Source organism: Pteropus medius, unplaced genomic scaffold, assembly GCF_902729225.1.
Source record: "Pteropus medius unplaced genomic scaffold, Ma_sr-lr_union100, whole genome shotgun sequence".
Taxonomy (NCBI): Eukaryota; Metazoa; Chordata; class Mammalia; order Chiroptera; family Pteropodidae; genus Pteropus; species Pteropus medius.
Window position 1 is genome coordinate 1,968,078 of NW_024340700.1, and position 23,950 is coordinate 1,992,027.

A 23,950-nucleotide genomic window follows, 5' to 3' on the forward strand; every position below is an offset into this window, starting at 1 on the left:
TAAGTCAGGCAGGCCTTAACTACTCATCTACCTGACCTGTTCCAAGACCTGCCTTGTCCATTTCATTTCTTTTATAAACATTCAGCTGATACTCACAGCATCATGAATCCTTATGACAAAGAGGCTGTTCTCTAGAACGCCCATGATTTTGCGTTCCCATCAATTGAACTGTATGCTTATTGAGAGTTCCTGGTTTGTTCCTAAATCTGTTGAGGTCGATTGTATATTTTAGTTGTAATTGCATAATTAGTAAACTGTTATACAAATATATGAAAGGTGAATGCAAAAAAGACTTGTAGTTTTTATATAAACTAATTTGTAATACTTTGCAAAGTCTAAACATAGTTCACAAAAAGAGAATTGTCATCAAATTAGATGTAGGAGAGAACTGTAAAGTTTAAGAAGAAAAACCATAAATATCCTGAAAAATTGCTCCACAAATTCTTTAAATTCTTGTTTTATTTCAAATAAATAGTAGAGATTGCAGATGTTGCTCTTTGGTTGTGGTGTTTGTGACAAAATGAATTTGTGTCTTCTTTCAGGGACTCACACTAAAAGGCATGGCTCTGGCCCTCATCGAAGTAGTGATGGATTAAATCCATTCATGGGCTTTAGTGACAATAAAATATTAAAGTTTTGTATGTGTGCTTGGTTATCTATTATATTTGAACAAATCATACCAAAGCTTAATGGCTTCTAAACCATTTATTATCTGTTACAGTATTGAGCAGTTCTTCTGCTTCTCATGGTGTTGGCTCGCCTCACGGACAGCTGGGAGGTCCAGAATAGCCCCACTCACGGGCTGGTGAGTCGGTCTGGCTGGCAGCTCAACAAGACTTTGGGCCAGCTGGACTCTCCTTCACGCAGCCTCCCCACCTGGCTAGGGCGGGGTTCGAACACCGTGGCAGCCCCAGTGTAGTTGGACTTCTTACGTGGTGGCTGGTTTCCCCTGCAGTCCGGCAGTGGCCTTCTTACGGCTCGGGCCGGGAACTGGCCCAGTGTCACTTTTCCTACATCCCGTTGGTTAAGGCAGGTCACAGGGGCACCCTGAATTCAAGAGTAGGTGACTCATAGCGTGTGAGTGCTTGGAGGCGGGGCTCCTGGTGGCCACCAAGGTAACAGCCACCACGATAACAGCCACCACAAATGTTTCAATTTTGGTATCTTCAATTTTTAATGCTTTTAATATATATTTTAAAAATTAACTTATTGACCACAAGTTTTAGTGACATTTGATAAGAAACCTTCTGATAAATGAAAGTGTTTGCAGGCAAACTTAAAATAATTTGGTCAAAACTTGTATTCTTACTAATAAGCATGGAAACGTAGGTAATCAGCCCATGGTAATCCGATTCCAGCAGCATTATTCTGTACTCCGTGCCCCGTCGCTGTTATTTTGGTCAGTAGATAGTCATTCTGGCACCTAGGGTTGTAGTATCACTTTATCATCAGAAATAAATAACTTTTAGTTTTTGTAGCCTTTAAGAAGTTACGTTCTTCATATAATTAAACGTGATTTTAATAGAATTTAGATAACGAGTAAGCCTAACATATCAAAGATAAAGTTACTTACCTCACAAGTTCATTTATTCAGCAGGTAGTTACTGGGCACTGTTCTAGTCACCAGGGGACCGGTGGTAAAGAGACCGACGGGCTCTCTGCTCTCACGAGGCTGCGCGTCTGGCTGTGGGGATAGTTTCTTGTTCATTTCCATAGACTTTTTTTTTTTAATAGCTCTGTTTAAGAAAAGGTGAATTTTAGTTAAAAAAAAAAAGTATGAGTGTCCGTCCTGAGAAATAACCAAGACTCACTAGGTCTGTGAAGACCCTATACTCTGAATCAATGCAAAAGTTAAATAATGAATGTTGGAAAAGCTTGAGGTTTGACAACAGCTCACCTGGAGGTTAGCTGATAAATGCTCAGCTATAGGCTGATTAAAAGATCAACTAACTTATTAATTAATTGGTTCTTACAGTACGAAACAACCATGCAACCTCGAAATTAGTGAAGCTCCCTTTGATGTATACTGCAGGCCCAGCAAACTGTACAGGGTCTTAAAAAAGAAACCTGGAAAATCCACCCCATCTGCCTACCTCTCCCTCCCTGCCTTCCCGCCTCCCCGCCCCGCTTTGATTTTTACATGGTGGAGAATAGGTTAATGGGGGAGGGGGAGGCGGTAGAGGGGACTTTATGCAGATGGATACTGTGCTTCATAAGTAAATAAAATGTTTTTAAGGATTTCGCTAAAGAACTTTTAATAAAGTTAATTTTAAGGGCTTTTGCAAAACCACAGATGTTTTCAGACCCACCTAATTCAGCTTCATCATTTTACAGATGGGCTATTTTAGTCCCCATGTGGGTTACCTACTATGTCAGGGCAGAACTATTTAACCCCAAGTAACTTGAATTCTTGTCTTATACACGTTTTTTATTTAAAAATGACACCAAACTCCCTTGGGTTGAGTTCAAGACATACTTTTCTTAGACCAAATTCTATGTCAAGTGAATAGTACTTTAGCAAAGTTTTATGTTAAAAGAGTGAAACATTGTTTTATTTGGCTGTGAGAAGTTTAATACCAGAAAGACACTTCACATTTGCATGTTTTTAAACAGAAGTAAGGCGTATGTTTCAGGGCAGCTGATATAGACCTCGCACTGCTTTCCTCATCCAAAATAGTTGGTATCCATGGAAATGCTCTGAACCAGTCAACTGACCACATTAGCTCATCTCACATGAGCTAATACAAAATGAGGTTTTGGATGCTTTTGGTCAGTTAATTGAAATGATGCAAGTTCTTTTGAATTTACCACTAATGTTTCTTTTCTTTGATTTTGTGTATAAATTTTTTTTTAAGGAAAGAATAAACTTTTCCTTGATTCCCCGCCCCCATTATGTATTACTTCTCAGCTAAGGCTCCAAAACTAGGTTATTTTTCTCCAGTTGCTTTTAAGATTTTGATGTCATAATCAGAAACTGTTAGTTCGCTTATAGTTCTTCTGTTTGGAGTCTGCTGAGTTACTTGGATCTGTGAGCTAGCTTGTGGTTTTCTTCAGATTTGGAAAAATTTCAGCCCTTATTTGTTCAGAGATCTTTTCCGTGTCTTCCTTTTCTCATTTTAGGCTCCAGTAACACATATGTCAAACTACTTGATACTGCTCCATGGATTACTGATGCTCTATTCTTTTTCATTTTTGTTTCTCAATCTTCTTCTCTCTTTTTCATTTTATATAGTTTCTGTTGCTGTGTCTTCAAGGTCACCAATCTTTTCTTCTGTGTCTAATCTGGTTTTAATCCCATCCAGAGTAGTTTTCATTTCAGGAAATTTTTCATCTCTCTAGGTTCTGCTTGAGTCATTTCTGGTATATTTCTATTGATTTTTCCCCCGGTTTGGGTCATATTTTCCTGTTTCTTTGGTAATTTTTGATAGTGTATCAGGTATTATGAGTTTTATTTATAGGGTGCTAGACTTTTCTCTTAAAATTTCTCTAAATAATGTTGGACTTTGTTTTGACATGTAATTAAATTACTAAGTTACTTGGACGGAATGTGAACTAATAACATTTTCGACAAGTGTGAATGCCATCTTGCCTGAGCTAAGTAAATCCTAAGAAAGTGTTCAGTACATAACTTCACCTATGTGTAATGCCTGTCTTAAAACTCATTTTAATTATGAATTGTAAATATAGTGGCTAGCAGTACCATATGGCATTTTTCCTACCTCCTTTTCTGTGATGCATAATGAATAAGGAGAGATAAAATATATTATGTTGTATCTTATTTTAATATATTTTAACAGTATTTATCTCCATTTCCTTGTGATTTTTTGTTTGCTGTTAGAATAATTAAATAATTTGGAAATACGTTGAAATCAGTAGTCTGTTTATTATGTGTGTGTGAAGGTATAGAGACCAAGATAGATGACTTTTTGTTTTGTGATAGATGTAGGTTTGAAAATGAGACCTTCAGCTTCTGTGAAATTATTACAGTGGTTTTTCTGCTTTTGTTTGGAGATGACAACCAGATGAATTTTTCCACATCCACAGTTGGAGGACAGTATAAAACAAATATCTTTTTCTGTTTCTTCAAATTAAATTCTTAAAAGTTAACTATATTTTTATTAAATGTGCTTCCCTACACTCTTTTTATTCATTAAAGCACAGGACTTGTTTCCATGTTTCTCAGGCAGTGTATTTATTTAAGAAGAGAAACTCCCCTGTCCTGAGATCATGACTGTGTTCTCAGGTCCAGCTGCTTACCATTTGGGGACCCGGCTCACTGAAGTTTGGACGTTTTCCGTCTCTCTTCAGAACAGCCTCTTCCACTTTAATTTTGCACTTCTGAAATTCATTCATCCACTCAGTACTGCGGGATATTAGTAAAACACACAATTTTATATGCCTGTTTGGTATTTTAGTATTTTCCACATAGCCCTTTATTTCTATTATTTTGTTTTGGTTCTTTTTTATTCTTCACAACTGAATTTCTTGAAATATGTTACAGTGTTGACCTTACAGAGTCTAAATCAGCCTTGTTCTGAGTCTCAGAAGGATGAGGTCGTGCGTGGCCACCACTTGGTAGGCAGGCGGGAACCAGGCCTCCAAGTCCCCGGCAGAGAGCGTGCTCTGAACAAGGCTGCGTTTGTCCTTTCTCGTCCACCTCCATTCTTCTGTTCATCCTGGTTTTCCCTGTTGTCCAGCTCGGTTTATTTAACTGACTAAATGTGCTGTAGTCTTTTAGGATGACCATTCTAGTATGTGAAACATATCACTGTGGAAAACACTAAATGGTTTTAAGCACTATGCTGGAAACTACGGGAGATAGAAAAGTAGTAAAAGAAACGCAAAGTCCTTTTTTTACCGTTTACTGTATCTTAGGGGGAAATTAAAAAAAGACTTATAATATTTAATTTGAAAGAATTTAGAAATTGTTAAAAACGTTAAAATGGTTTCTGGTCCTATGTCATGCTGAACTCAAAGGCAGACTTCTCTCTTCATGTTAAGCAGATGCTTAAAGAACTCAGGTTCTCGCGGTGGATGGTGAGTGCGGTGACCATCATCTAGTGTCCATCATCTAGTGAACCCTTGCTCTGTTGTCGCTCCTTTGTTAAGCATGCATTATTGGATTTAATTAGGGGTCTAAGTACTTATACTTGTTTTGTAAATGTGCAGAGTGCAGATTCTAAGTAATTTGGCCAAGGCCCACACAGCTAGTAACGAACACAGGCGGGATTTGAATCCAAGTCCCTCACACCACAAAGCCTTTGCTGTTAATCATTCCAAAGCCTGTGCTAGTAACTGCTAAAACATGGGAATGAAATTCGTGACCTTGGCGTGGTAACCATATCCTTTCCTCAGCCGAATCGACTGTTTTGCAGTGCGTGTAGAAGCAGTGGATGTAGGAAATTTCAAGTCAACCTGTAAGTTATATTATTTGTTGTATGACTTCGTGAGACTTAAATAATTAGCCTAAGAGAATAGGTGCATTTAAAAGTTATTTCTAAATTTGCTCCGCTTTAATTGGTTTTAGTTAGCTTTCAGCACATTTCACTTGTGTGTGCACATGTGTGAGGCATGTGTACTCCAAATATCTAGAGTGGTCTTAGCTGATTAAAAAATCAGTTTTGACCTGTTAAAGCGGCTCTTTGAAGATTTCAGTACTGTAAATTTGTATAGTTCTGCAACCTTTTTATTTTTTGAAAGATTTTTTTCTGAATTTGTCTAATTTAATAATACTGGTTTCATAGATTTTAGTGATTTTTCTTTCTACCGTGTGATTTTGAGTAGCTTTGATTTTATATCAGGATATAAATTGCAGGAAAAAAACTGGTTGGATTTTGGATGTAGTTTAGAGTGATGTTTCTAAAATCGAAGTGTATTTTATAAAGAATGCTCAGATCTGGGTAGACGGTGATAATGAGCATTTGAAAGGAACTTCGTGATTGGTTCCTGCTAGTTTGCTGATTTGGAATCGTATTTGTTCTTAGTTTATAGCGCTGCATTTTTTTTTTGTTAGCTCTGCAAACAGAACCTTTATCATCACTGGAGAAGTTGGTTGGGGACCGGGCCTTGGCAGGACGCGTTTCCGGAGAGCAGGCTCGCGAGGAACAGCATGTCGAAAGCGAAGAGAAGCAAATTCCTTTTTCTCCTCGCACCACCTTCTCCCCACGCCCTCTCCCGAGCTCTGCGTTGTGGCGTGCGTCTGACGACACTGAACGCTGGGCTGCCGCGCGGGCCTGGCCGAGCGTCCTGCGCCGTCTGTCTGTCTGTCTGTCTGTCTGTCTGTCTGTCTGTCTGTCTGTGCTTCCGAGAGGCAGAGGAGCCCCGCGACCCCGGGCGGCCGCCCGCGCTGGCTCGCAAGCGCGGACTCGGTGCCGTCCGACTCGTGTCTTTCAGTTCTTTGCTCGTTTTCCTTCATCTGTAAGGTTCTAGTTTGAAACTGTTAGAAAGAATCTTCCAAACGGAACCCGCCCATCGGTTCCGCCCACGCGGTGACGGTGGCGGCGTCGCCGTCATCGCGTTCGGAGAGAGGGACGTCCTCCCTCGGCTTCCGCGTGCGGAGGACGGCCAGGTCACCGTGCTGCGGCGGGGACAGGGCCGCAGGAACGCTCTAGGAGGCGTTCTCATCAGAAAGTTGAGTTCTGAGTTTGAATTCACATAATACGCTCCTGAATATTTCCTCCGCGTCTGTCCTTCACAGGCAAGAGTGCGCTTTGCGAGACTCGGCCTGCAGGATTTCCGAATCTGACCCGGAGGACTTTTCGGACGAAACGAACGCGGAGAACCTCTATGGCGCCTCGCCCCCCAGCACGCCGCGGCAGATGAAACGCATGTCGGCCAAACACCAAAGGAACAATATAGGGAGGCCCGCCAGTCGAACTAATTTGAAAGGTAGGTCTTATTCTTAAAAGGATGCGCAGGAGTCTACGGCCATGCCGCCCTGAACGAGCCCGATCCCGGCTGATCTCGGAAGCAAAGCAGGGTCGGGCCTGGTTAGTCCTTGGATGGGAGACCACCTAGGAAGACTAGGTGCTCTAGGTGCAAAAAAATAAATAAATAAAAATAAGGGATTATAAGCTGACAAGGTCCTTGTAATCTGTGAGGTCAACCAAGGGTTGTCTCGCCAAAAAAAAAAAAAATGTGCAGGAGAGGGCTTGGTGCTCTTGGTATATACAAGCAACTATGGATCCTTCTATGGTAATGTTAGTTATGCCTTTTATTTTAAATTTGACTTTAATGCCACTTTTACATTTGATTTTAAATTTTTGAATTATTACGGTTATTGTTAACAAAGGAGATAGAAAGGTTTGTCCTGAGTGATTGTTAAAGCCGATAGTGTGAGGCATTTGTATTTCTTCTAGATTGTGAAAGAGGCCACCTGTGGATGAATCGGTGTGCTCATGCAGGCTGGCTTCTGCTGTGTGCCGTAGATGGCCCTCTTTTAGCCTCTGGATCTCTTAGGCGGAAGTGTCTGCCAGACTTCACCTGTGGCCACTTGGGGGAGGCAGAGCCAGCCTTTCTCCCCCAGGGTCCCCTGGCCAGCCCGAGACCTGTGCTCCGTGCCGGTGACCGGGAGGCTGCCCCTTGAGTGTGTGGGGCCCTTGCTCACTGAGCACAGTGCCTACATGGTCCCCTCACCTCATGACCATGGACAGATTTTACGCTCTGCGTTGCTGTTTGTTTAGGACCCCGCAGCTCCTGGAAGCGGGGAGCGTCTGTGTTTTCACTTCCTCCTCCCAGCACGCACAGCCGTTCTCCTTGTGAGGTAGACGATTGAATCACGCTGACCTGCTGCCTCCTTGTGCCCTGCTTTCTGGTGTGGAACCTCAGGTCACTGAAGCCTAAGGTATTACAGTGTCCCAGTTAATTTCAGCAGACCACTTGTCCTGAAACTGGTCTCATCGCTTTCTGGAGTTCATCCATCTGTTACGGCAGAAATAGGGATTCGTTTTCTGTCTTTTCTGAGAAATCCCCCCGTCATGTGTTCTCCCTGCCGAAATCAAGCCCTTTGTCGTCTGTCCCTTTCTTTGGCCCATGTTTTCCTCCCCCTTAGGCCAGGTCCCGCTTCCCACAGCCTTCCACACAGTGGACTCTCACCGGCGCGATGGGCAGGTTCCCTCTGTGTCCTTATCGTAGCCCTTCCTCAAGGAGGGAGGCAAGAGAAATGGCTTTTATCGTATTTATTTGCTTGAATGCGGCCCTGTCCAGGGAGAAATTCCCAGGTGTAACTTGTCTTTCCCACAGGGAAGATGATTCTTTACTTTGTTTTATTTTATTTGCAGTAGTCCGTTAACCTGTGTCCTGTACTTACCCTCTTTGGAAATTAATAGCTTCCTATTGCTATTTGTCATTTTTAAAATCAGTCCTTATCCATTTTCTCAAATTTTTCAAATGCCTTCAGAAATTCCTTGTCTAAAATAGCACTGAAGCAGCGTCTCCTGAGTCAGCATTAGTTAATGCGTGTTTGCTTTGTGGTAGTGACGTGAGGGGGTCTCAGTAGCACATCTGCTGTTTCTTCACTCGTGGGCCCGTGTGATTTTAGAGCTGGAGTTGAGAGCACAGTCTCTCCGTTTCATAGATTGAGAAACTGAGGCCTGGAGGCTTGAGCTAGTGGCAGGACTATGTTGACAACTGGTTCTCCTGCTCCTCGATTCGGACCTCTTCCCTGTGCAGGCCACGTGCGCCAGGCTCATCCCGAACGCGATACGTGAGCCGACCGGACCGTCTTTCACTCGTCAGTCAGCGAACCAGGCACCAGGCGTTTGCTGAGCTTCCCACGTCCTTCTGGGCTGTGTGGGGATAGAAGAAAGAGGGAAGGTCATCTCTTTTCTTTCTAGACTTCTTTCCATTGTTTACTTCATAAAATTACAGAATTGTAGGTCTGGAAAGGGTCCCAGAGACCATTTCCGGTTCCTGCCACTTTTCAGGTGACGCGAAAGTCCATAAACCAGCCTTGTAGCTAACTCAGAGCAGACCTGGGACACCGGAGTCCTTGGTAACTTATTTTTTTTCCTTATTGCAAAAGATTACAGATTTGTTTTCGGTAATTTAGAAAATACCAAAAAAAAAAATCCATAAACCCAGCAGCAGAAGTAACTTTTACCATCTTTGCCTTGTATTCTCTTTGCCTGTATTTATGTTGTCATACAATATTTACTATTTCATAACTGGCTTTTTTCGTTTAATGCTTTACGGACTTTTCATGTCATCAGATAACCTGCAGTGTTCATTTAAATGGCTGCTGTATTGTTTATCGCAGCATTTGCCCAGCTGTCACTAAGAGTTGTTGAGCGCTTACTATGTGCTGATGACTGCGCTTAGCTCCTCAGAAGAGTTTCTTTTAAATATTGTGATAACCTACCGAGGCATAGGTCCTGCAGAACATTCAGTTTGCGTTTGGGGAACTAGCGCAGTTTCCAGAGTCCTCAGTTTCAAATGGCCCAGGCACGTGTTTGTTGGAAAGCAGCTTCCTGTGTCTGCCATCAGGTAAGTTGTTTCTTGCCACTGTTCTTATTCACAAACATCAAGAAGAGATGGAAATGAAGCAGCCATGCTAGGCAGGTGGCCGTTCGACATTTTGGTGATGGGGTGTTTGTGTCGTGACAGCAGAAAGTTCTCGAGGACGTCCTTGCTTTTGGACCTGTGCAGCAGGGCTGGAGGGCGGGGCGCGGGCTGGCGCCCCATCGCCTGGATTCTCATCCTGCCTCTACCACCTCCTGTGCACACAGCCTCTTGTCTTATTTTCTTCATCGGTAAAATCATCTGCTTTACAGTGCTGTGAGGATTGTGTGTTCAATAAGTATTAGCTGTCATTATTACTGTAAGCTGAAGATTTCTTCCTCGATATTTATTACTTTTATTCTTGCCCTCAATTTTAAACTTTAATGTAGAATGAGATCATCATAATGCTGGATGCGTCCGTGTTAATCGGTGTCCCTGCTGTCAGGACGCTGAGTCTCAGGCCGCACAGCTCCTGAGCTACAGCATCGGGACTCCAGCCTGGGCCAGCGCTCCCCAGACTGCACGCTTCCCTGTCGCGCTTCCCAGCCGTTGTTTTTTTTCTCACTGCAGATGTTGTCACCATAGTTACTTTTTCATTGAGTTTTTCTTGCCTTCCTGTTTTCCTTTACTTCTCTTTCCTTCCTCCCGCCCCCCTCTTCTCATTCCCTTCTTTCCTTCCTTCCATTCTTCCCTTATTTCTCCTCTGTTCTGTCTGAGACAGAATTGGAGTGACGCTGGGGCGTGTGCTGGTTTGGATACTGGGTAAGCCGTAGCCCCGTCCTCCATAGAGACCACGCAGATGAGCAGGTCATGTGATGTTGTGTGGTGGACCTGGAATGGAGGGTGACGGCAGAGGCTGCCTCCAGCACCCGCAGGAGGGCCAGGAGGGCCCTGGCGCTGGGAAGACGCCTGGAACCAGTGACCTTTGTGCTCTGATCTGAAGGTGGAGTCAGGGAGACCAATATTTCAAACTGGTTTATGATTCATAATAATATATTGGTCCCTCAGTATTTTAAAGAGCTTTTCAGAATTAATTAGCTGGTCAGATTTACCTTAAAAACTTTCCAAGAAACTGTGAACTGGGACATTATTTTCTTCTCGCTGCAACAAACACAGTCCCTCTGAATCATACTGTTCACTCTTGAACTGCTGTCAAACTTAGACTCATTTTTTAATAAATGTCATCAGTAATATTTGCATTTTTCTGATTATTGCTGTGTAATAAATCACCCCTAAACTTAGTGGTGTAAAAAAGCAGCCGGTTTATTGTGCTTGCATTGCAGTAGTCAGGTGCGCAGGCAGCACGCAGCTCATGTCCAGCATAGCTCCGTCGACTGGAGGCGTCATCGCTCGGCTGTGCCCTAAGCCTGGTCCCTCAGGTGTCCCCCACATGGCGTCTGCTGGGTCTTAATCCAAGGGGGCTCCTCCTCTCCTCGGTCTGGCACCTGGGCTGAGGGCTGGCATTGTTGTTTACCATGTGACCTTTGACATGGCTCGCCTGGGCTGGTTCCTGAGTAATTGAACTGACTATATGGCCGTCAGCTTCCCTCGGAGCAAGTGTTTTTAAGAAATCGAGGTAGAAGTTGGAATGCTTCTTATAACTTAGCCTGGAGGGTCACCCAGCATCACTCCTGCTGCATCCTTTAGGCTACACAGGGCCAGCCAGCCCGGGAGGGGACCACACAGGGCATCTGCACCCGAAGGTCTGGTTCTTCGGTGATCTGAGAGTCCACTTCCTACCTGCGCGTAAGGCTTTGGGGAATTAGTGTCTGGGCGCCATACTGTCTTCGCGTCCTCCAGCCCCTCTCCCTCATAAACAGAAACGACATCAGGAATGTCCCTGAGGGAATAGAAGGATGCAGAAGGGTCACGGAGGGCACTGTGTGTTGAAAAGAGGTGAGAGTAATCATTAACTCTATTTTTTTAGTGATGATAGGCGGTAGCCATTGTCATAAACTGATGTGTAGGCAGGATTCTTTAAATATTTTTACTACTTACAAAAAAATAAACATATAGCATCATTAGACTCTCCATTCCAGCCAGACTGTTCTCTTCTGCCTCTTCGTCATCATGCTCTTCTGCCTGCCTTACTGCCCGCAGGGAAGCTCATCCATTCTTCAGGGCCCCAGCCAAGTACCTGGTCTTACTTAAAGCCCTCACAGGTCAGGTAGCCCACTGTAATCTGTCTTTTATGGAACTCAGTGTCTCAGCCTTTCTTTGGTCCGTCGGTCCTGCCCTGTGAACAGTTTTTGAGAGGTGTAAGGTCGCCGTGATGGTATAAGTGTAGGTCAGGAGCCCTGTGCTGACATCTGCTTCACCATCTGTGTCCTGTGGTGATCTTCATCACATCTTACTGTGAAGATTATGACAATCTCTGTAAAGCCATTACCTCGAAAATGAGGGATTGAATAAATCAGTGTTTCCCAAAATAGTGTCATTCTAACCACGCCGAATCAGAGACACTGGGACTGGGCCCAGGAATCCGTATTTTAGCAAGAACCCGAGTGATTTTTAACGCCTACGGAAATTTGAGAACCTCGATTTGGAAGATCTTTAAGCCCTTTCAGGTTGCTGACATCCATGTTTGATAGTCTGGATCGTTGCTCTGATGATCACCTCAAATGGAAAGGTGAAGAACAGACATGTATTTATGCTTTCTCATTTGAGAGCTTGAGGAAGGCCAGCGTGTTGAGTTTGACAATACACGTATGAGAGGACAGTAGAATTGCAAGGACTCGATACCAACTACATTGTATACGTGTTCCAAAGAGCCATTTCAAACCGTGCATGGTGGGGAATTCATCTTTTCAGAAGCTCTATTTATATTTGACTTTTTGTTAATTATTGAGGGATTTAGTATTTACAGAAAACGAAACAAAAAAACCTGTTCATTGATAATGGGCTCTCGAGTATTGTTAAACTATTGTTAAACGTTTCTTTCTCATGTCACAGTGGTAAAGACAAAGTATTACGTGCTTGGGCAGTTACTGTGTCTAACCTTACAGACCTCTTTCTTTCGACACCCTACTGCTTTCTCGGGTCTCCCTTAACTGGCAGGTCCCTCATGATTTTATAGAGGCCCACTTGGTCACCAGCGATTGCTTTCCTCTCTCCATCACAAGTGTGTCATTTGAAAAACATAGCTCCCGACGATATAGATAGATTAGTATTGTCTTTTTCACAGTAATAAGATTGGGGTTTAAGTCTGTTTTAAGATTAATTACATCTTTTCGAAGATGTATCAGTTTTCTTTTTTTTTCCCCTAAAACCAACTTGGTCTTTTTGTTTTGGAAAAAAAATAACTTCTTGGTCCCATCTTGTTCCTTTCCCTATTTGCTTTTCTTTACACACGTCGTAGCTCCAAATACTAAGCCACGGCTTTTTGTAAACACAATTTCAAGAAGTTGTATAATATATTATTTCGTATGCTGTGGGTAAGGTAGGCTTACCAAGATTTGTACATAATCTACAAAATTTAGTTTTTTAGGCTTGCCCAAGTTTCTGTCTATACAGAAAAATGGTATTGTGGCATTTATTTGGATGCATATACTGATTAATACAACATTCTGTACTAGGTTTGCTTTGCCTCTTCTGCGTATTTTTCTTAGATGTTCTTATGTATTCTTCTGGTATTAAATAATGTCTAATACATACTGATGATTTTCAAATCGATATCTCTGGATTTCTCTCCGAAGTTCAAGACTCGTATATAAGTTACCTACAGACATTTCTACACAGTGTCCCATTGGCATATCAAACTCAGTGTATTAAAAGTAAATACGGTGTAGTTAAAATATAGTATAGTTAAAATATAGTGTAGTTAAATTTAGAAGCACTTGTTAGCTTTGCTTTCAAACAACCATTGTTTTACTCGGTAGAAGTGAATGTTGTGGGTGTGCTATTTAATAAAGATATAAAGAATACCAGTAAACAAAATGGCAAAGGGGGCAAAGGGCTGGCCTAGTATATTTTTTACGAATGAGGATTGATAAGCATTGGTAGCTAGAAACAATGAAATTGTGAAGAAATTGCTTAAATGGACTGTATAAAAAGTTTTAAGATATTCTGAAGCAAAATATATTAAAACTCAGATAAAAAACCCGTCATGTAAAAATATTGCTATTTAAAAAAATAAATTATAATAATTTTTATATTATAATAAGCAAAAATCCCTAGAGCCATAAACCCTTTATGAGGAATCAGCCCTAAAGGAAATGAAATATACTGTGAATCAAGTTAGAGGTGCTCTTAGGAATATTTGTTTTAAAATTCTTATTTTAAAACTAATTTAATGTAATTGATTAGGAGATAAATTGTTTTTAAACAGGTTTTCTCTGGAGAATTGATTTTGAGTATATTAGTCTGTAACTCATACAATATTTCATCAAATCTAAGGCATATTGTACTATTATGTACTAAGAATAAAAATGCTTACAGTTGAAGACACAGTTGTTCTTATACTTAGAACTTTTATTTTTATTTTATTGAAAGAACTATGCTAATATTTAGGTATAGATTTAGAAAACCATTTGTTACTCATATATAAGAAAATATAAATGAAATATATTAGTGGATATGTTTCTAACATTTATTCATATCACTACTAATTATAACACATATTCTAATTTTAGAGATGTTAAGATACAAAACGCGTGTCCTAGATTGAGGGTCACAAAGTCTGTCGAGTGTGGAGGAGAGCTCTTGGTGGCGTTACAGGGTGGGCATTACTGAAGTGGGAGTGAAGGCGATCACCCAGGGGCGGGAAGGTAGGACAGGAGAAATCTACGAGTGGAGCTTGAAGACGCAGCAGCTTGTCGTGGAGTGAGCAGAGTTCCACGGAGAGGATTTAAGAAGGGGGGGTGACTTTAGGGAGAAGAGAGCCCCCAAGTGCTGTATCTGGAAAGCAGCAGAAGGAGGGGTTTTGTAAGGTAGAGGGGGTGAGCGGTGTCAGAAACGCCAGACGGGAAGGGAGGCGGCGTGCGTGTGTGCATTCATGTCGAAGCTTGGGAATTAAAGTTGTAGAATTTTTTTTACAGTTGTTTGAAGGAGAAGTGTGTTTACTTTCTTTGCATTAATGATTTTATGTGCCAGTATAGTAGACTAGGCAAATTATACTAAACTAGGTTGTATGTCTTTCATTTTCTTAATGTTAAGTTTAAAATGTTTGTTCATTTGTTTGTGGCCAAGAAGAAATCAAGGAGTAGACTAAAAGTAAGGTTAGAATTTTTGTGTATCACCTCTCTCTTAATTTTTATGAGAATAATCTTAAAGTGCCTTAAGGATTCTTTCCTCAATCTACTTTTACAAATGAGAAAAGTGACCTAGAAAACATAAGCGATTTGGTCTAAGTTAATACATTTAGTTCATGGCAAAGGCAGGAATCAGAGGTATTTTCTAAACCAGATTTCTGGCAGATCTGCACAATTTCTCCCTTCTAAGTTGAAGATGATAACTTGTGAAGATTTGACTCCTGGATAACTGTACTTTGTAACATCGAAGTAAATAACTCGTTTTAGGTTAGTTAGTAGTGGAGAATATTAGAATGTAGCAGAGAAATGGATAAAATCTTTTAAAAAATTTAGAGAGAACTATATATTTTGATTCTTTTAATTTCTAGCATCTGGTATGACTTTTTCCCCAGTAACAGCCCGAAAATATAAGTACATGTGGATATCGGTTTTATTGAAAATATTAAGATCAGCTTCACATCTTAAAGAAATCTAACATGTTTATTTTCTTAATAGAAAAAATGAACCCGTCAAGCCAGCCTGCAAACAGAGACGGCGGAAGGCCCGCGGAGAGCGTGGAGGAGTACAGCTACAAGCAGGAGAAGAAGGTCCGGGCCGCGCTCAGGACAACGGAGCGCGACCACAAGAAGAACGTGCAGTGCTCGTTCATGCTGGACTCGGTGGGTGGGTCTTTGCCCAAAAAACCCATTCCAGACGTGGATCTCAATAAGCCTTACCTCAGTCTCGGCTGCAGCAACGCCAAGCTCCCGGTGTCCGTGCCCGTGCCCATCGCTAGGACTGCCCGCCAGACTTCCAGGACGGACTGCCCAGCAGATCGCTTAAAGTTTTTTGAAACTTTACGACTTCTGCTAAAGCTTACCTCAGTCTCAAAGAAGAAGGACAGGGAGCAAAGAGGACAGGAAAATACTTCTGCTTTCTGGTTTAACCGATCCAATGAGCTAATCTGGTTAGAGCTACAAGCCTGGCACGCAGGACGGACCATTAACGACCAGGACCTCTTTCTGTACACGGCCCGGCAGGCCATACCAGATATCATCAATGAAATCCTTACTTTCAAAGTGAATTATGGGAGCTTTGCCTTTGTGAGAAACGGAGCTAGTTTTAATGGTACTTCAGTGGAAGGGCAGTGCAGAGCCCCTCATGGGACAAGGATTGTGGGTTACTCCACGTATCACGAGCATCTCCAGCGCCAGAGGGTGTCGTTTGAGCAGGTAAAACGGATAATGGAGCTGCTGGAGTACATAGAAGCACTTTATCCATCCTTGCAGGCTCTCCAGAAGGACTACGAAAGATACGCCGCGAAAGACTTTCAGGACAGGGTGCAGGCGCTCTGCTTGTGGTTGAACATCACGAAAGACTTGAATCAGAAATTACGGATTATGGGCACTGTTTTGGGCGTCAAGAATTTATCAGACATCGGCTGGCCGGTGTTTGAAATCCCCTCCCCTCGATCATCTAAAGGCAACGAGCCAGAAGACGAGGGCGAGGACATGGAAGGAGAATTGAAAGAGTTGGAAAGTAGCACAGAAGAGAGTGAAGAGGAACAGACCTCCGATCCAGGGGCTCCGGAGACCAGACAGCCCACTGACAGCTCTTTCGGCTCCCAGCCGCAGGCCTGCAGGTCCAAGAAGCTGGAGAGGCTTGGATCCGAGGACGACTCTGTTGGCTGGGGGACACCGGACGGCAGCACGGAAGCAGGCTTTAGCAGACACTGTCTGACTTCCATTTATAGACCGTTTGTAGACAAAGCACTGAAGCAGATGGGGTTAAGAAAGTTAATTTTAAGACTTCACAAGCTGATGGACGGTTCCTTGCAAAGGGCACGTATAGCACTGGTAAAGAGTGACCGTCCAGTGGAGGTAGGTTTCCAGTGGGCGTTAATTAGTGTGGTCTTTTCCTTAGTTCCAATATTGCTTGTAAGTTACAGGGTGTGTCGTGTTGATTATTATGGACTTTTCCAGTCTTGATATTCTTAAGGCCTAAGTGGTAGTTATTATAAATTGCAGATTTAAACATTTCTATAAAGTACTGTGATAAATGGGGAAATGGATCTATGAAAACTTTACAAGAGTTAGTGTAAGGTGGTGTGTGTGGGGAAAAAATCCAACCATATAAATATAGGATGGAGAGGGACAGACTAAGGTATAAATAAAGAAGGAAGAAAGCCACAATCATGGGTGACCACAAGCTGAATGTGAGTCAGTAAAAAGTCAACACGATGCTAAAATATTTTTAAGTATGGCATCCAAGGTCATGGATATAGTTCTCTCTCTATTCTCTGCAGACGCTTACTCCCTTTTTGAGTAGCATGTCTAGTGTCGGCTCTGGATGTGAACTGTAGAGAAATGTGAGAACAGTCAAAGGGAAAAAGCGTACACCGTTTGGTCAGGTTGAGGTGTTTGACATGGCGATGGATGTCTACGGGAGGCTTAGTTATTAGCAGAGACGTGTTTCAGTTGGTAGAGATTTTTGTGAGAGGAGTCTGCCCACTAGAGGAAATACGTTTGTCAACAAAAGAGTAACCAAGAACGAACGTAGGCGATCTCCTGCATTGGAGGTTAATCCAAACTAACGGAAGGCGAGGTTCGTTGACCTGAGGAGGAAAGCTGGGTCTTACTTGCAGTCCCGTTTCGGAGCGCACTCTGGGAGGGGAGGCGGATGCAGATGTCCGCATGCGGAGACACGTTCACTCCCCTGCGGGTGGTTTTGTTTCCGCCTTTTTACCAACTGTGTCGGGAAAGAGCCACAGTTTTGAAGTCAAGGAACTGAATTTCCTTCCCCGATGTGGCTCTTTCTCACCACATAACTTCGTAAATGACCTACTCTTTCTGACTCTGAGTCTTTTCTGCTGTAAAATGGGTACGATGCTTTCTCACCTACCTCACAGGGTTGTTGTGAGGCTTTGAAAAGACTTTTGTATAAACAGTAAAATGCCGTAGAAGTCAAATATGAACTATTAGTTTTTTTAGAAGTTCTGTTACATTTTATTTTCTCCCTTGAAGCTAACTATAAGTCAGTATGGGCTAGACTATTCTATATTTTGTTTTAAAAATGTGTTTACCCTTTAATTACCAAATAATCATATATTTTAAGGATACGTTAATCAGTGCAGAACCTTTTAGGCTTGAGAATGATTTTATCGTTATTGTTAATTGTTAGAAACATCTTGACCAACGGCAGGTTGTACTCAGTACATATTTTCTGTTTTGCACTGTTTTCATGGCTTATGTGATAATGGTAATGAATAGAGTTGAAGGATTTTGTAGAAAAGAAGCAATATACTCATGACATTTGTTTTGTCTGTCTTTATATTTTTATTCTTTATGATTAAGTTACTTGTAACCAGAGTTTATAAATAACATATGATCTTATATTTAATTCCTCTTGGCTTGTAAGCATGCTTTATAAAACAATTTTCCTCTAAAATTTTATTACATTTAAAAATCTTTAAATTAAAAAATTGCAACTAGTGATAGTAAAAAATGCAATTTATTTTAATAGTATGAATATCATACATAGCCTTAATGTTTTGTTCAAAATTAGATAACATTGCAGCTTCTGTGAATTCCTGTTCTCAGGACACGTTTTTAACTACATGTGCAGTCCCTGATTAGCAGATGGTTAGTTTGCAGAAGTTCACTTTGTGAGATAGTTGTTGGGATCTCGAAAATACTTATCTAGAGAAACTGCTGTAAATGAGATAGTCTCTGCCCATCAGATGAAACTTATTTAAGTAACTGAACCAATAATGCCAGCCAAAGTTTTATTCCTGGGAGCAAGGACAGTATAATAATGCAAGAGGAAAAACGTGAGAGCTCAGAGATAGAACAGAACTCATTTTCTCCTCCTTTTCTGGACCCAGAGGTGATCTTAGTTCTTTTTCATACTCATTTATTTCCTAGTTTTCTTATTCCTTCTGTTTAGAGCGTCCCAGCATCTTGTTCCTACTTATTTCTCCCACTTTGCTTACTCCAAATTCCTCTAGCGTGGTTGACGTCAGGTCTTAGCAACGAATGCCTCTGAGAACCATTTCACAGTAGCATGTGCTGGTGTCCGGATTGGGGACCCTCTGGTCTCCAGGTCCTGCTCCGTCTCCACTAGATAACTGCTGGTACAGTGACCCTTCCTGTCCTTCCTTAAAAACTACTAGTTCAGCAGTTCAGTAGTTAGGGCATCTTCCCAACAGTTATTGCAGCAAAGTGTGGCTTTTGTTGTATTATTTACAGTTCAATTTTAGTTTAAAAATTAAAACAAGGGACTATGTAAACATATGGAGGATTTAGCCTTAATGTCAAAACGACCCAATGCAATTGCAATCTTTTTTTTTTTTTTTTAAATAAACTTGTCATCTTGGAATAATTTTAGATTTATAGAAAACTTGCAAAAATAGTACAGAGTTTCATGTGCTCTTCATCTAGCTTCTTCGAATAGCGACTCTGGTACATTTGTCAAAATTAATATAGTAACATTGGTACAAAATACTGTGAACTAAACTACAGACATTATTTGGGTTCCTGTTTTTCTACTAATGTGCCTTTTCCGTTCCAATGCCCAGCTGAAGGTGTCACGTCGCATTTGGTCTCCATGCCTTCCTGGTCTCCTCTGATCTGTGATAGGTTCTCTCAGTCTTTGTTTTTCACACCCATCTGCCTTATCCTGAATCTGGTTTTGTCTGATGTCTTCTCATGATTAGTCTGGGGCTGTGGGCCCAGGCGCGAATGCCAGAGCTGAAGCACCCTCGTAGCATTTTGGTGTCACTGGTGACGTCAGTCTTGGCTGCTTGGTTAAGGTGGTATCTGCCAGGTTCCTGCACAGGTTACCAGTTTTCCTTTTCTCTGCTTTGTTCTTGGAAGCCAGTCCCTAAGCCCCGCCCACCCTCGGGAGGGAATTCACCTCCGCCTCCGGGAGTGCGAGTATCCACATGGATCATTGGGAATTCTTCTGGATGGAAGAGTTGCCTCTTCTCTCGCATTTATTATTCAGTCAATTATTTATCTCAGTGTGGACTCATACATGTAAAAAACTTTTTTTACTTTTTTTATTTTTTATAGGCCAATACTGTTGTTATTTATTTTGCCCAAATGGTATTCGTTCCTCCTTCAGCCTTTGGAGCTCTTTTAGTTGGCTTCCGTGTCCTGTACACATGCCGCCATCTTTTTTGTATGTGGTTTTGCCTTTTGTTTGCTTTTTGAGCAGTTTCTTCCATTTTGGCATCATCTTGCATTTTCCCTGTTCCAGTCTTGAAATTAGCCGTTTCTCCAAGGAACTTGGGTTCCTTTTATTGGAGAATGGTATTTAGAAGTGAAGATCTGGGCATTGGCTACATTCGTTACTATTGGGGTGTCATTGTTTCTATGCCCTCTCAATGATAGACTTAGAGAATAAAGGTGTGTCCTCCAACCCATGTATACCCACAGATCTGTAATTATCTATGTCTGCCTGTCTGTGTCTGTCTTTTTGTCTACTATGTTATCTGTTAAAAATAAGCATGAGTTCATATTGGCGTCTCCAGCTTTAATCCAGCCTTCCTCCTCTGCTTATGTGTAACTTTTTTCTCCTGCAGTGAGAAACCTGACCCCCATCACTGCAGTTTATTTACATATTTGTGCAACCCCAGTATGCATGTAGTTTCAGAATTGCTCACCAGTACTTCTGTGAGGGATGAATTTACCAGCTAGAGTACAGAGTTTCATTCCATTCTGTTGGTCTTCAGCCTTAGAGCAGTGTAGTCAGGACATGCTTAGCCAAAGTTAGGCCGGTACGTTTTTCCTTCACCCTCTCCAGTGAGGTAGTGTCTTCCGTTTGTAACATGGTTAGCTTCATTGGTCTCAGTCTGCATTCCGTTCTGGGATTTTCCAGCGTCCCATTTGACTTTGAATTTGCATACTATAACGTTCCTCTTTGTTTTGTACAGTTCTGTGGCTTTTGTGCATTTTAAATGTTAAATATCCATAAAATATCTGAGCCTTCAATTGTGATATGGTTAGTTTATGCTCTTTCCTTTTTGCTTTACCTTGTGAAGTTTATATATTTTTAGAAGAGAAAGGTGAGATGAAAACTAATATTTTAATGTAATATACAAAAAAATTAGCTGTCTGACTTTGCATCTTACCGTGAATATTACCTTAAATTCTAGGAACGTTTTTGGTAACTATTTATTACTTGCTTTTGAATTAAAAATGATCCTGTAATTATTATAAGTTTAGTGGCCAGTGAAATATTGTTTATCTTTGGATCTAACAATAATTATGCTGATGTTTTCCTACAAGCCCCCGAAACGTTGAAGAGGTTGCCTCATACGTTCAGAGCAGATAAAGCTTGTGGAAACTAGGAGAGACACCTACAGTACCCACAGCTGCCACGTTTTGAGTCTTCTTACCACGTGCCAGACATAATAACTGAATGAAGGGGCGTTTTTATTTCTATATTTTACAGATACAGAGTAGATAACTTGCCCCAATCACAGAAGCTGTAGATAGTTGGAGGGACTCAAACCCAGGATTTGGGGACGCCAGATGTTAACCTATGGCTTCCCAGGGAGCTTTTAAAGGACATGTGCCTGTTCCCTGCTCGGGTGCAGGGTGAATCTGAGCCTCCTGAGGAAGGACCTGAGCACTGGTGTTCTCCGCAAACCTCCAGCCTGCTTCTTGTGTAGCCAGACCAGCACCGTGCAGCTCCGAGCCCGTCCAGTGGGACACCATGGAGGCTGCAGGACTCTCCTGCCCCCTTTCGTGACCAATGGTCATTGATGGCTATGACAGGTGATTTCTTATTTGCGCTGATCATCACCTGTCTGCTTTCATTAGTAAAGTTACGTGAACTTTTTAATTGAGGTAAGTGGCAAGCTCATGAGCACATACTTGTTCATCTGCCTAAAGGTTTTCCGTTTTCTTAAAAGAAGGAACTTGTGTGAGGGAAAAGAGGAAGTTGTGCTCCATGGTTTTTGAGTACACTGAGCCAGCTGGATCAAACCTGATGTGAGATGGAAGAGATCAGGATAGAACCTCACTGATCAGCCCGCAGCCCAGAACTGGATCCGTGGTACCACCACCATCACCACGAGACTGGTAGCTAGCGTTAACTGAATTCTTGATATGTGGAGGGGCTTGGTCACATGACTTGGTCAAGGTTGCACATCCTTGTGCAGAGCGGGACACGAACCCGGAACTGGCCGCAAAGCCAAGCTCTTAACTGAGCCAGTGCACTGGCTCCTGATGTTCTGTTTTGTCCCACGTAGTGGTTTAAATATTTTTGACTTAGTGTCCGGCTAGCATTTAACAGTGAGAAGATTGCACATGAAAATCTGGAGTTTTCATTTTCCTTGAAATGTTGGGAGGCCTGCCAACCCGGGGCCACTTTCCCACATGGCAGCACCTGCCGCGCTCCAGTTGCCACAGTTCCCATCTGTTCTTGCTCTCGTTGGTCGCCCTGCCTGAGCAATCCCACCTGCGTCACACTCCTGGGCCTGTAGACGTTTCAGTTTCTGATGTGCGCCTCTGGCACCGAATCGTAGAAGTTAACTTCAGAGGGTAACAGGGACTGTTTTGATCTAGTCCTTCATTTTGTAAAACAATGTGCTTTCCTGTGTTTTATTTATTGAAGTATGTAAAAAAAACAAAGTTGCTGTGCATTCTCTACCCCTGCTCAGAGTAGAAATAGTTCAGTTTGTACCTTCTAGACGTTTTTGTACGCCTATAAACATATGTCTTTGTATGTAATGCAGGTACATTGTTTTCAAGAAAACATGATAATGCTATGTTAATTCCATGACTTGTGGGGTGTGTACCCCCCTCTCCTCAGTATTCTCTACTTTGGATCTGTCCGTATTGGGACGTGTAGCTCTCCCTCATTGCCACTCAGCAGCTGCGTGCCATTGTGTCATAGGACTGCACCGTAACTTACTTAACCACTGCGCTCTTGGCGTAAGTCCTTTTTCACTACCTCAGTGAGCATTCGATAGCTCCCATGCTATCTGATGTAACAGGGAGTGCTGTATTTGTAACAAGGAGTTATGTAGAACAAGGAGTATTTTATTAAGCTTACATTGTGCGTCTGCTCCAGACCGGAACCTGACGTGTTTTCAAGGAGCCCGCCCTCCTTTCGCTGGGAATGGCATTCTGGGACCACGTCTGGGCACCGGCACTGCCCCCTGCAGCTGAAATGGCCGGCGTTTTTGTTCTCGTCAACAGACAGCAGAACACACACGCACGCACGCACGCACGCACGCATTCACGCACGCACGCACACGCTCAATACAGCACAGGTGCTGATACTGGTACTGATCCTGACACTTCGGATTTCGAATTTCAGATTTTTACTTGATCTCTTCACGTCGCAAGTTATCATTTTAAAAATTATGTGGCTATTTAGAATTTTTCGCCTGTTATGGGAAACTAACGTATGTGTTAATTTAAATGCAAAACTAGACAGCGAGCATAAGAGAACAAACGTGAGTGGGGAGACCAGTTAAGAGCTCTTTGAGTGACAGGGAGCATGGAAAGGAATGACATTTGGAGGAAGAATAGCTAAAATAGTCATGTTTCAAGTTGAAGAAAGGTCTGGATTTTCAAGTTTTGATGGCTTCAGTTTTCTGAATAAAAGGAGAGGGCAGGGTCTTTGAATATGCTTGGTCAGCACGATGTTGCCGGAGGTTTAAGAACAGTGAGAAAGCTCCAGACCTCACGTTTTATGGGGAAAAGTACAATGGGTGAGCAACACTAGGGTTCCCAGGAAGCATCAGAAAACAGGTATTTGGGACCGGCCAGGTCAGTTTTAGGAATCTTTTTCTGTTTTTCTATCGGCATCATTCAGTATAGCTCAGGAGAACACAGGGACAAAAGAATTTGTTGAATCCGCTAGTTTTTATGTTTATATATTGGCTACCTGGTCTGATCATCTTTTCTCAAATTTTAATAATTTTCTGCTTTTCTCAATCTAGAGATAGTGGTGTATATAACCTTAAAAATAAGTGTTCCGATCATCTTAAGTATTAATAAAAAATGGTGAAAAAGGTGAACTTGATTCCATTTCTACTATTTTGATAAAAATAGTACAGTTTTAGTTCTTACGGTTTTTAAAAAATTTTTAGAACTTAGGGTCCGTCGAAATGGTTGAATTATTCTAAAGATGATTTTTCCTGTAAAATTACGATTTTTGTAGATTTGTCAGCAAATTATAGAGAATAGTAGTTTGTAACTACAACC

General features: G+C 42.0%; 1 protein-coding gene and 1 pseudogene across 1 annotated transcript in view; both read left to right on the top strand.

Annotated features, from left to right (window-relative positions):
* MAP3K4 (mitogen-activated protein kinase kinase kinase 4) overlaps nt 1-23,950 on the top strand; it is an 85,729-nt gene that overhangs the window by 21,345 nt on the left and 40,434 nt on the right. Inside the window, exons 2-3 of the mRNA XM_039882273.1 lie at nt 6,698-6,888; nt 15,243-16,606. Of these exons, the coding sequence (XP_039738207.1) occupies nt 6,698-6,888; nt 15,243-16,606 (1,555 nt within the window). The remainder of the gene's footprint in view (nt 1-6,697; nt 6,889-15,242; nt 16,607-23,950) is intronic.
* Nucleotides 6,920-7,038, top strand: LOC120618462 (uncharacterized; annotated as a pseudogene).